Source organism: Polypterus senegalus, chromosome 2, assembly GCF_016835505.1.
Source record: "Polypterus senegalus isolate Bchr_013 chromosome 2, ASM1683550v1, whole genome shotgun sequence".
In the NCBI taxonomy this organism is placed as follows: domain Eukaryota; kingdom Metazoa; phylum Chordata; class Cladistia; order Polypteriformes; family Polypteridae; genus Polypterus; species Polypterus senegalus.
Window position 1 is genome coordinate 100,409,668 of NC_053155.1, and position 14,055 is coordinate 100,423,722.

A 14,055-nucleotide genomic window follows, 5' to 3' on the forward strand; every position below is an offset into this window, starting at 1 on the left:
GAAAATCAATAGTTTTGGAAATGTCTGCCATGGCAGAATGAGCACCATGGAAATAAATAATGGGTTTAATTAGCAACAAGAATTGGCTTCATATTAAGAAACTGAATGAAGTTGGTTGGAGGTTGAGGCCCCAACTTAGTTGATCATCTGTTGGCTCACTCCACATCTAATTTATGTTTAGGTTTTTGAAACCTGGGGGCTAAACAAGAATCAGAGTTAACAACTCATTATTATGTCATCCAGTATATATAGTGAATAGGAATAAATTAACAATGATAGGAACATTTTGCTAGACAAAGAAAAATAAAAAAATATGGCAATTAGAACCATGCCTTCAAAGAAATCAGTACATTTCCTGAAAATGAATGTCTAATCTCATAATGAAAGGAATTTAATAAAAATCCTTTTCAGTTTAGACTTTTATTTCTAATTTTCACATTTAGTTGTATGAAGTTTTGAGGTATGTAATGGAATTCATCAGAAAACTTTAAAGATTTATACTAGCTGTCCCCTGCGACTCCGCTTGCATTGTAGTAAAATAGGACAAACTTTAAACATCAATACAAAAAAAAGTATTGTATTGAGAAGAATTTATATTGATAGCTTTCGTTTTCAAGGGCCTCTTGATATACAATATTTTTGGTTTTGCTATCATAGGAAAGAATGTAATTGTGATCTCTTTGTCAAAAATGTAAAAAGTTAGCAAGGCATCTCTGGCCAAGCAGAAGGTAGGTCAATATCAAACATTGCCATTGATCGTGTTCAGCTCTGACGGGAGAGCATCTTCTGCGTGGGGAGAAGAGCACATGGCCGTGATATCTCTGCCAATGAGCAGGTACCCTCTAAAACACATGTAGCTATGATCTCTCTCTGAAAAATGTAAAACGTTACTCTTTAACAACCTCTAGATGATGTCTGCTGAACAAACAGCTACCGCTAGCTAAGCGGAGGAAAGGTACGTTCCATCACGTGGCGAGTGGTACAGCGACTCGAACAGAGGCTGGCGTGTGAATGAGGATGGCCCCGCACACTGCCCTACCCCTCGGCCAGCAGGCTTTTCCTTTGGATTCTCATGAACAAATTGGCGCCATAGCCAAACTATGATAGTGCAATGAGTTGCAAAATCAACTGGAGGGTTCAAGCAAATTATAGAAAAAACCCGATCTAAATCTGTTAAGTGGTTCTCTCATGAAAGACAGATCTATATGTCTATGTATATTTATCTATCTATCTCTATATATCTAGATATAGATATAGAGTTCAGTCCCTAAACCTCAGAAGTAGTATTGAAAATGGACTTCTGTTAGATTCATCAGCACATCAGCTATGGTCATTTAGAGGTTTTCAACCAGACTCACTCATTTTTATCATTCTCATTCATTTTATAACCAGTCCCATATATCTAAAATAAATGCAGCTTTAACAATCACAAGTGTGGTCCACTTTAAACAAAAAAAAAACAAAAAAAACAAAACTCCATTATACAGGGCTCACCAACCTGGGCATAGATATTTTGCTGTGGATAGGCACTTCGAATTGGGTACATGGCAGTTTGGTATGGATTGGGGGATGGAGAGTAGGGTGGAGGGGCTCCATTGGTCTGGGTCGGTGGGACTTTATAGGGAGTTCCAGCAGTGTATCCTGAAAGAGAGAAAGTACCAAAATATATATAATATAAGAGCTAGCAGTCATTCCTCTATAAAACTGGGACGTATTTCCCAAAAAATATCAATCTTAAAGATTAACAAGCAACTTTAAAATGCACATACAAGTATCAGCAATTTTTGCGATATTTCCCCAAATGCCTTTGTCTTATGTATTACTGTTAATCCTGCCCCTGAAATCATCCACAAAAGAGCATTGTAAATTGATTAAAAACAACCTATTGACAATACATTTACTATATGGTAATGCTTTTGGTCCTCTGATGAAAAGAAATAAGAGTTTTGTAAAGTAATACTGGCATGATATTATATTTTAATAAACAATTAAGTCTAAAATAAATGCAAAACAAATGACAAAATGCCATAAAGAAAACCACACTTCTTTCTTGTTCCTCATTTATTTTATAGCATAATGCCATTAAAACTAAGACAAAAGATGAAAAAAAAAAGAGTAAGATAAGAAAGTGAAGAAAATAAGCCTGTACATCATGACCTAATGTTTAGTTTGTAAATTGTGTGTATGTTGAATTGATATAATTTGTATTTTTTTCACAATCCTGAAATAAAGTAAATTCAATTATCTATTAAAATCTCACACTCACTTTATTATATATATATATATATATATATATATATATATATATATATATATATATATACACATACACACACACACACACACACATATATATATATGCACATACATATACACACACATACTGTATATATGCGCATACATACAAACACATATATGCATACATACATACATACATACACACACTGTATATAGAGTATGGGAAATAAGCAAAATATGAAAACATATAAACAAATAATTTTAATTAGAAACAAGTGGACAAAACAAAAAACAAAATAACTGCGTAAAAATGGTAGTGTTATGACTTGCCACAACAGCCTGGAATTCCTCTCCTGTCCTAAGATCACATTTCTAACCTCCATGCCCCTTCCTCTTCATCTTTGGCAGGGTACACCTATCTAACAGCAATTCTACAAGCACTCCACATATGGCTATTATAGAACAGCAAGATCACAGCTATCTGGGGGTTAGTTTAGACTTGTCAACAGACACGCATGAAGGGAAAGCCTTTTAACACACTGTAGTCATCAGCCGACAAACTCACCAATACACAAAAATATAGTGTGTACTTCCAGGTCACTTTGCACCAATATCTGTGAAAAGTCTCTTGTGATTACACATTACCTACATATTTTTTATGGCAGGTGTGACTAGGCTCTAAGAGGCTTAGAGTACAAAAGGGGATCAGCTAAACCCAATGATTTAACTTAAAGATGAGTGTTGGGTTCATGAAGTGGCGATCCGCAAAAGAGTAACAGAATTTAACGGGTATTCATTTAAGGAAGACATTTGTTGTAGCTGTACTCTCTCTCCTTAAACATAACATCCAATTCCTGTCCTCCTTTCTTCTCTTTTGCACCCCTTCTTTCCATAAGCAACTGTAGTATAGAACATGGCATCCACAAAAGTAAAGCTAGCAGCAAATTCAGAAAACAGATGTTCAAAACATTTATAAATCTGTAATTATTAACAGAATAATTTACATAACCTTAAATCACCTATGTAATTGTAGAAATGCATTTTACCATGAAAATTGTGTCTGCTATAGATCTTCAAGTTCTAAATGTCAAGGGGTGTCACGACATGATTTTAAAACATTCTATGTAGGCACTGCCATGTATTACTACAGTTTATGCTAGTGGATGCAGGTTTAAGAAGCACTTAACGTTAACAAGTAGGAAGGGAAGTACATAGATTATGAAAGATTTACAGGTTACTTGAATCCCATATGACATTTTCAGTTGTAGCCTTCATTTACATAATTTCAGTAAGTAGGAGGCAGTCGGCAGCATGCTCACCTGAATCTATTCTTGTAATGTGACATATCCAGTGGCTCACCTTTTTTAGTCTATGACTTGCTATGATAACATCAAACAAATGTATCTTTAGTCATGGGGTGGCCAGTGTGTGCATGAGATATGACAACCAATGAATGCTCATTCAGAAGTACAATGCATAGAATATAGTGATAAAGAATAAGGAACGTGTGTTTTGAACCTCATAAAAAGAATAAAGGCTTTTTTTTCTGATGTCTCATGTTTTATGTACTAAAACAGAATGCAAGAAAAAAGGGCTGAGACTGTGGCTGAACTTGCTGTACCTGTAAACTTATTAACCCTTTGTACAACGCCGGCTCTGTCAGGTACCACGTTAATGGTTGTCACTTAAAACATTGAGCATGACTGTGCTGGGAGGTTGGCAATCAACTGGTAAATGCGACAAGGGCAGTGATTTTCAGTCACATAAATTGACATGGTCCTGTGATGAGATCAATGACTGCATTTGGAAAATCTGACAAATCACATGACTGGAAGTTGCATAATGTGAAATCATCTTTAGTTACAATTGAGTTCTAAGAAACACACATAAATTAACAATCTCTCAAGATGGAGTTTATAATGTTTTTACTGTTACAACGCTTTCAAGAAAAGCATCCATCTTTATGAAGTGACACCTAATGATGCATTTTTTAATTTTATATTTTCTTGAACTGCTAACCAGTTAGTTTTGATAAAATATTAACTGAAATAATAGGAAAAACAGTAATGTATCTACTTCACACTACTGGATATAAGAAAAATGTGTTAAAATGTTAAATATCTAAATATCTAAAGACTATCTTGACATTCAACAGAATTCAGTTGTCAGAGTGGTAAATATAGATTATTCACATCTGTTTTCATTAGAAAACCTTGAGGAATACACTCGAGACCAAAGTATGAAGATAAAAAATAGTCTAAAGGCTGCTTCTTATTAAGATAATTAATCTTGACATGAGTAGGGGTTCAAAGTATCACGGCCAAAAGGTCAAACCTTCATGATTTCATTTGTATAAACTAAAATGATTATTTTTTTTTGTAAACAGACTACTATAAGATTTTGATTGTTATTTACAAATTATATAACATATTGCTTTCTTTGTTGTGTTTTCATATTTTGTAGACAGGCAGGGATCATATTAATACTTTAAATCCTGTTGCTGAGTTATATAAATACAGATGGAATAAATGTAACACTGGTAACTAGGGAACCTGTTTTAGGTTTAACCTTGCCATTTTCCCTGTCTTTCTTATTTATTTGACATGTATAATAATGCATGACATCTTCTCGAAATACAATTCCTTGCAAGACATACCTAAAACAGCCTCAATTCAAACTGTTGAGGAGCAAGTGGCTTTTCCATAGCAGAAATACACACAAGACAATTGCTAGCCATAATATGTCACTCAACCATGCACACATTTATACTTAATTTATAATTATCAACTTAACTCACATTAGGTCTTGAAAATCTGGAGAGGAAGGGGGTACACCATGGAAACCCAGAAGAGGAAATGCAAACTTCATACAGAAGGTCCTCTTGTGGTGTGGTGGAAAAGCTACCAGTTTTGATGTTGTGTTATTCCTCACAAACAAACATTATGTAAATTCAATAACTGCACTTTGTTGAAGTCCCTAACTTTTTTTTTGCTCCAATCATGTATTTTTATTTCTAGACTTAACACCATTCCAAGGAGCTTTACAAGTACAGAACTACTGTATAATCAAGTTATTAGGTTAATTTTAGCCTGTGGCATGCCACCTGACAATTCAAAATCAACCAGAGTGTCAGTTCAATTAAACCAATAACTGACACTCTGGTTGATCTTGAATTGCTTGAAATTACTTTTTGAATTACCTTGAAACTAAATTCAATACACATAACAAGGAAGTCAATAACTACAGAAGATCACATAACCAGATCCAAACAGAGAGACAATCATTGTCTTTCTTAATAAAGGATCCAATAGATAAACACAGTAATACTAAAGGCTATGTCACATTCTATGAAGTTTCCAGTGATTTTCAATCATCTTTATTTACATAATCTTAGTGCATCGGAAACCATCGGCGCACTCCCATGAAGTTAGTCATGTAATCTGACATGCCCAGTGACTCACTCCAACTAGTCTACAACTTGTTCTAACAAAATCGAACCTGTAATTTTTGTCTTTAGTCGTAGCAGCAGGCTTATGTGCATCAGAGGTGACAATCAACTAAAGCTCATCTGGAAGTATAATGCATAAAATGCAGCAACAAGGAATAAGAAACACAGGTGTTTTGGAAGAGAATCTAGTCAGTTTGTTGTTTTATGTACCTGTATGGTTTGGTGGGGTTCGCGGAGTTGGGGTCTTAGAGATTGCTCAACTCTACATAACTGTTAACTCTTTGTACAGAACCAGCTCTGTAAGGCAGCATGTACTGGCTGTCAGAAAAAGGGAACTGTTCTGGAATTTTAGCACACAGTTGATAAATGTTCTAGGCCCAAACATTTTCAGTTGTGTAGAGTGACATGGACCGGCAATGAGACCAGCAACTATAGTCAGCAAATCTGACATACAGTACTCACAACTAGAAGTCATGCTTGTGTGACACTGGCATAAGTCTTTATTGTTTTATCCTATCGACAAACTTGGACACCCAGGAAGTGCACAGCACTGATCTTTACACTGTGGTGTTAGTGAAGTCATACATTGCAAACTCTCAATCATCCTACCTAGTAAATGAACCGCAACATCCACAGTGAAAACAAAATGGTGCCACAGGAAAATGTATTAGTTGTCACCATCATCAGAAATTATTTTTTGAGGCTAAGGAAAGATTGTAAACATAAAACAATGTACAGGTCACTTTTTGTTTTATAGTCTAATAGAAGTTTTCCCAAATTGGCTGTTGTGACTTTTGGGACATTATGAAGATAATGTTGGAATTGTTTTTAAATTTTCAATTCCAATTTTGACATTCCATTTACAAAAATACATAAATCTGCAGTAGTGCTGTCAAAGAAGATTCAAAGACTTAATAAACGCAAACACAATTGTGTGCAAGAGTACCCAAGAAAAAATGCTGCAATCCTTTCAAAATAATGCTACAGTAGATTTTAATTAAACTGCGGTTAATTGGAATGACCACCGTTTGCCTTAAAAACAGTTGCAATTGTCTTTGGTACACTTGTATGCAACTTCTGAAGGTCCTCATGTAGTAGGTTGTTCCATACCACTTGGAAAACTTTCCACAGTTACACTGAAGACTTTGGCCGTCTTACTTGCCTTGGTCTCTGCAAGTAATCCTAGACAGGCTTAAATATAATGAGATTGGGGATCTTTGGGGGGAAACTATCTGTTGAAGGATTCTTTGTTCCTTTTTTATTCTGCCGACAGCTTTGTTTAATGATTATGTCCATGTGTTTCTGGTCACTAATATGCATATGAATGAAGTTATGTTATGATCGATTATACTCCTCCCCGACAGTATTGCATAAAGAATAAGAATCTTCCTGTACTTCTCAGCAATGAGGGAACCATCTATTTTTATCAAATCACCAAATGTTTTCTCTTCACTAATTTCTATAAACAGAGAAATCTAACCTTAGGTGATAAAAGATAATATATATTTCAGTATGTTATTTTCTTCAAATTTTCCATTAATTTTTAATCATAGCCTTCATTTACATGATCTTAGCAGGTCAGAGGTGTGGTCGTCCAGTGAAGCCATTCATTTAATGTGACATAGCAAATGACTGAGACCAACTAGTCTGCAATAGGCTAGGATTAACAGTCAGAATGGCAGGATGTTTCTGCAGGAGAGAGGACAACCAAATTAACTAATGAATAATAATCGAGAAGTAAAAAACATGGAATGTAGCAACACGGAATAAGCAGCACGCATGTTTTGAACCTCAAAAATATTAGAGAAGCTCATCTGTCTGACATCTAAATATTTTACATACCATAACAGAATACAAAAGAGAATGAAAGGGCAGAGATCACTGCAGAACTTGTTGCAGCTGTTAACCCTTCATTAAGTGCTGCTCTCTCGGGCGACATGCGATTATTGCCTCTCAGAAAAAGGTACAAGCATAACTGCACTGGAAGATCTGCACTGAGCTGGTAAAAGTGAAGTGGGCTGCAATTTTTAGTTGTGTTATTTGACATGGTGCAGTGACGAGATCACGGACTGTACTAAAACAAAATTAGAACTGCAAACTTGCACATGAAGATAATTAAGAAACAAAGGCATTCTGCATAAGAGAGACTCTTTGGGGTACAGTGTAATAGTATAATCTGGGACTTGGAAGACCAGCACAAAAGGGCTTATGGAGATCATTAAGGATAACTAGTAGACAAAAACAATATAACAGGGTAAAAAAAAAAGAGTCAGACAGTTGTATTAAGTCCAAGTATTCCAAAATCAGGGGAGTACTGTTTGGTGAAAGAACCTACCCTTCACATCACACCATCCAAGGTAAACTCCTAAGTCAGCTAAATGGTCAGGACGACCCTGGTTTTAGGTACTGTCAAGTCAGCAGCTACTTAAGAAGCAGTGTGCACGTCAGCTGACACTGAAAAGACTTCAAATGTATGACTGAAAAGCCATTATAAAAAAAAAAAAATCAGAACCATACTACATAAAAAAAACAGTTTACTAGCAGAAAGTTTACTTGATAAAAAAATGATCCAAGATTAAAGAAATTTAGAACAATCACCAGTCACTTGCAAATTCTTTTCCCTATTCTCCTGAACCGAACATTGTGTGTAAATACACAGGCCTTTTAGAACTTCAGAAGAAAGTTTGTAAGGCAGTGGCATAACCCAGTTTGCCACCAGGCCACACTATTTTCAATAAAAACTAAAATCAGCAACTTCATCATCTCTTGCCTTACACATGAAGGCTTCATTTATTAGTATTTAGCACGTGTCACATAATATACATATGATTAACTGTGTATATGGCAAGAAGTTATATGTAATCGTAAATTAATATCCTTTACATGTCATTTTTTCTGGCTAAAAAATTAATATTTCAGGTAGAGCTAATAAAAATCATATAAGTAAATCAGCGCTTCTCAGTTTTTATATCATTGACCTTCATTATACAATATCACTTTGTAGTATGGTAACTTAACTACACAGAACAGACAGGCAACTGAGAAAATTCTGCTCAAAAACCATTATATTTAATTTACCATTAAAAACAGAAGTTTACAAGAATTTATATGTGGTACAAAAATTAAGTTTATACAATAATATAGGATTCCATTCTGAAAACAGTTAATATTCCTTTTATATTTACTGCCACTTTACATCTATTTTTTGTTAGCTACTCAGAGCAGGAGCCTGAACAAGAACTTGAACTTGTGACAAATAGCAAATTACACTGAAAACCATGTCTGTTCAAGAACCATCTATTCCCTAATCATTTGGTAAAAAAAGCAAATATCAAAGACTTTAAAAATGTACTTAGAAAATCTGAAAAAATCAAATGAAACAAAAAGTAATAATATTTCTGCGTATACCAAAACAACTTAATTTTATAGATCAGCTTTCTATAGCAAAAAACATCAAGGTACTTTACAAGTACTGAGGCATAGTACAATTGTTTACACTGATTTTCTATAAATTAAACAGATACATTAAATACTGAATAACTGGGATCTGAATTCTAATGCCTTAGTGACTACATAACACTCCCAAACCTACAAGTGAAATTCATATTAGAAATACAGGCTGGTCTCGATTTTTGAATGAGGGCCTTTCTGCGGGTTGTCTGCAAACCAATTATGTAAGCCGGAACTTGCCCTGAAAAATGTCAGTTAATGAAAAAATTGAATTTGTTTTTTGTAAAATAACATATGAAGCATTATTCATTTTGAGAGACTATATTTTATTAATAAAATATAACTGAAGCAATATTGATGTACAGTAATCCCTCCTCGATCACGGGGATTGCGTTCCAGAACCCCCCGCGATAGATGAAAATCCGTGAAGTAGAAACCATGTTTGTATGGTTATTTTTATATATTTTAAGCCCTTATAAACTCTCCCACACCGTTAACATTATTAGAGCCCTCTAGACATGAAATAACATCCTTTAGTCAAAAGTTTAAACTGTGCTCCATGACAAGACAGAGATGACAGTTCTTTCTCACAATTAAAAGAATGCAAATATATCTTCTCTTCAAAGGAGTGAGCGTGTCAGGAGCAGAGAATTTCAGAGAGAGCTCGCTAAGAAAAGCAAACAATCAAAAAATCAATACGTGCTTTTGTGCTTTTAAGTATGCCGAAGAACCGCGATAAAGCGGCATTTTTTTTAGAGAAGCATCTGTATCCGCTTGGCAAACAAGCAGGCAGAGAGAGTGAGAGAGACATAGAAAAGCAAACAATCAAGCACCGCGCGGGAAGCACATCATATATCATTGAGGAGTTTTAGTTAATATGTAATACATGGTCCGATTGGGTAGCTTCTATGCCATCCGACAATAGCGTCCCTTGTATGAAATCAACTGGGAAAACAAGTTGCACCATAAATTAAAAGACCCATTGGCCGTAGAAATCCGCGAACCAGCGAAAAATCTGTGATATATTTTTAGATATGCTTACATTTAAAATCCGCCATGGAGTGAAGCTGCGAAAATCGAAGCGCGATATAGAGAGGGATCACTGTACTTTAAATAATAAAACAGAAATAATGTAAACTTACACTTGGACCTGGGGTCTGTACAAGTATATCAACTTCATGCTAAAACTTCCTGCAGATTTTGATAGCACAGTACCACCAGAAACAGACAATCGTGAGCCACTATTTCTATTGTTGCTGAGTGATCATTCTAAGACCACCCCCACCTCCTTGTGGCTATACTCCTTGAGAATGCACAGGTGAGTACAAGCAGCGGGTTCTGTTGCTCAACTACATAGCCAGATGCTAATCTAGCTCCTTAGCTGTGACTCAACTTTTTGCACATCTGCATGAACTGCTGGTTACATTCTCATTTGTCTTAACAGGAAGTATAACATTGTAGCTTCTTCATAAATCAAGTCAGGACTCACAGCTTATCTGTTAGCCACACACAAAGTCAGTATACACTCAGAAATGTTCATGTTTTTCATAGAAATCGATTCATTAAATAAAACGATAAGTACATCAGTTAAGTTTATCAGTCTTGAGAAACAAATGCCTTACAGACCCTCATTTGGCTTCCTCCTTAACTACATGCTAAATATTTGCATCGTCTGCAACAGAGGAAAGATGATTCCAGGTTACTGACCATAATACTATTTTTTAGTCATCCAATGTCTGTGCTCTATTGGTCATTTAACCTTTTCTTTTTATTTATCAGTTCAGATATTTTCTTTGAAAAAGAACAGTTAACTGAGATGCAGAAAGCCACCAACTTTTGGTCAGCTTGATTTCTGAGTTTCATCTAGTATCACAAGATGTTATTAAAAAACAAGCTGATGAGTCTTTAGGAAGGCACCGTGGGGAGAGAAACTGACAGCTAGACCTCAATCATGACCAAACATAATGGATGAAATAACCTACCTATATAAGCAGGTGATGGATCTGTAACTGGAAGGGACCTAGAACCAACTCATCAGAGGCAATGACCTCCCATTAAAATTGAGAGCAGGAAACTGACGCACTCTCTTGAGAGGAAGAAAACACTTCTAGTCTGGAATCTATTCTCAGTACAACCTCAGCAGAAACTGGGCATCCTGAAATAACTTTGTAAGATCTACTCCCTAAACCTCAAGCTCTATGGCAGTAACAGCCGAAAATGTGAGTATATTTGAAGTAGTGAACTTAAGTATCTAATCTCTTGTGCAAAAAACAGTTGAAATTATCTCTATTAAGTAGCAGAAGACCTGGCGAAGCACCTAATGGTAAGACGACAACACACCATGGACAAATTACCATATGGCAAACATATAGTACACTCTACTATAAGCAAAATTCTTCAAATGAATTCAGAGCAATGACCTACAGCACCGAATGGCATTGAACATGATACATCATGTCATAAAACTGTTCATCTGTGCCTAGATAAACTGGACATCTAAAAAGCTAGTAATCAGCCAACCTGTTCTGTATTAAACAGTATATCTGCCTTATTTTATGTCAATATATTAAAGCTGTAGTCACTATTACTGGCAATTATGCATTTTAGGTATATCATCTTCTGGAATAATTATAAATGTGTCAACATTTAATCATCAGAATATTTTACATGGATATTCAACAAAACGTTTTCTGTTCACCTTACACGCTATTTTTATTTTCTTTTCACAAAAGAAAAAGAAAGACTGACCTGGGGCCTCATGTATAAACAGGGCTCCAGATGGCGACTAAAATGGTTGCCAATGCGACTTGATTTTCTATTTTGCGACTAGTTTTTTCATTCCAGTTGCTGGTGGCGACCCTCTCTCTCAATCCAAGAAAAGTTTTAAATTTAAAACAGCAGAAACAGCTTTTAATTATGTGCGAACATTCTCAGCCCGCATTTACCTTTCCTATTACACTATCACGTGATTAAAGCCAAACCGAAGCGAGGCATCATCTGACACGCCCACTCTGCTTCAAACGTCATCTCGCTAACTGCTGCGGATAGGGATCTGAAATAGAAGAGAATCGGGCCACGACAACTCCTCGAATTCCGTCCTAACTTTCGTAACACGCGAAATGTTCTAAGTTTCCATGTAACACGCAAAATGGTCAAACGAAAAATTTTTCGACTTTTTCTCAATGCCCACTTGTCCAAATCCTGCCTTGTCTACTTCTGAACGAACCGAAGAAAATTCAGTCAGTGGGTTATCTGAGGTACAGCCACCGGCGTCCGGAAACGTACAGTTATTAAAGGATGAGAACTCCGTCCCATTAGCAAAGTCTTCTGCGCCCGCGGCGCCGACGCCTGGAAGACAGTTTAAAGCGGCTTGGTTACAGGAGTTTGCATGGTGATGGTATGACTTAGGAAAGATGTATTGCACCTTTTGTGCACAAGCCGGACAAGAAATTGCTGGTAAAACAGAATTAATTTGTGGTACGAGCCATTTAAAAAAGGAAACTGTGAAAAAGCATGGCGAGAGTAAGAAACAAAAGAATGCCAGAGACTATGTGATTGCTAGGTCTGTTCCTGGTGACACCCCCATAGCAAAGTGACAGAAAATGAGATGAAAGAATTAAAAACAAAATTCAATGCAGCATATATGATTGCACTGAAAGAAATAATGTTCACAAAGTTTACATCTCAAATTCTGCTGATGAAGAATGGCATGGATGTATCAAAAACATGATAATGATACAGCATGTGCAGAGTTTGTAGGTTGCATTGCAGATGAATTAAAAAGTAATGAGCTGGAAGAAGCTTTAAAGGTAAACTACACCTCTGTTATAACTGATTGTGGAACAGATGTCCCAGGGAAAGACAATGTCATCACATACTGTAGGTATGTATCTGATGGAACACCCAAGACTCATCTAGTAGGTTTGGCCGAGATTGTTTGTGGTGATGCAGAAGAGATTCAAAACACCCTTAAATCACTGCTTCAGAATGCTGACCCAACCAACCCAAATTGGTGGGTACATAAAATGAGTGCTTTTGGAGCAGATGGTGCAAGCGTGAACATGGGTGCAACAGGGGGAATAGGGGCACTTTTCAGAAAAGAAATAGGTGAACATGCTCTGTCTTTCCACTGTCTACCCCATCGGCTAGAACTGGCAATGCTAAACACACAAAGGTCAGCGCCAATGATTGAAAAAGTTTATGACCTTCGACAACTAGTGCGGAAAACGTATCATTTCAGTCTCAAAAGCAAGCGGGAGCTGAAGGCTATAGGAGCAGAATTAGGATGCACAGTACGAAAACCCATCAGCAGTAAAAACTCTGGTGGTTGCCACACATTTATGGGGCACTCTCAGTTTTTCTCCATTCAAACTATGCAACAGGTCAGGGGCAGTACAATGCTGTGCATCATCATATGAAGCACCTTGCAGTCTTGTCCAAAAACATAGACATAAAGGGAAGAGCCAAACACATTGTTCAGCAAATGGAAAGCCTGCCTTTCATTGCCTTTTGTCACTTTTTACATGACCTTTTTTTCCAGAGGTCTCAAAGCTGAGCCTTAAACTTTAAAAAAAATTCTCATATACTTTCTCAGGCAGTTGCTGCAATTGTGGGCTGTGTGGTAACAAAGGATTGAAGGAAAATGCTCTGAGAGAAGGGAAGCTGCAGGAATTCTTACAGCACATAGGTTCTCAGCCTGAAGGTTCAGTGCAACAGGAAGGGCCATCGGCAAGCAGGAGTGAGAGGGCTGCAAGTAGCCACACAGTTATAACCTTCCAAAATGTTAAATTGAAAGGACCCCAAAATCAGGCCACATTCAGAAGTGATCTAAAGGCCACAATTGAAAAAACAGTTGACATTACTGTTAAAGATCAGGTTTGAAAACATGATGTCAAGTGTTACACAGCACAGACATTCAA

At 36.4% G+C, this 14,055-nt stretch overlaps 1 protein-coding gene across 7 annotated transcripts in view; it reads right to left on the reverse strand.

Moving 5' to 3' along the window:
* The window catches only part of fam168a (family with sequence similarity 168 member A), a 172,331-nt gene that overhangs the window by 21,315 nt on the left and 136,961 nt on the right, over positions 1 to 14,055 (reverse strand). For all 7 annotated transcript variants that reach the window (XM_039744264.1, XM_039744260.1, XM_039744258.1 and 4 more), the window contains one exon: positions 1,499 to 1,641. In XM_039744264.1, coding sequence (XP_039600198.1) covers positions 1,499 to 1,641 — 143 coding nt within the window. The remainder of the gene's footprint in view (positions 1 to 1,498; positions 1,642 to 14,055) is intronic.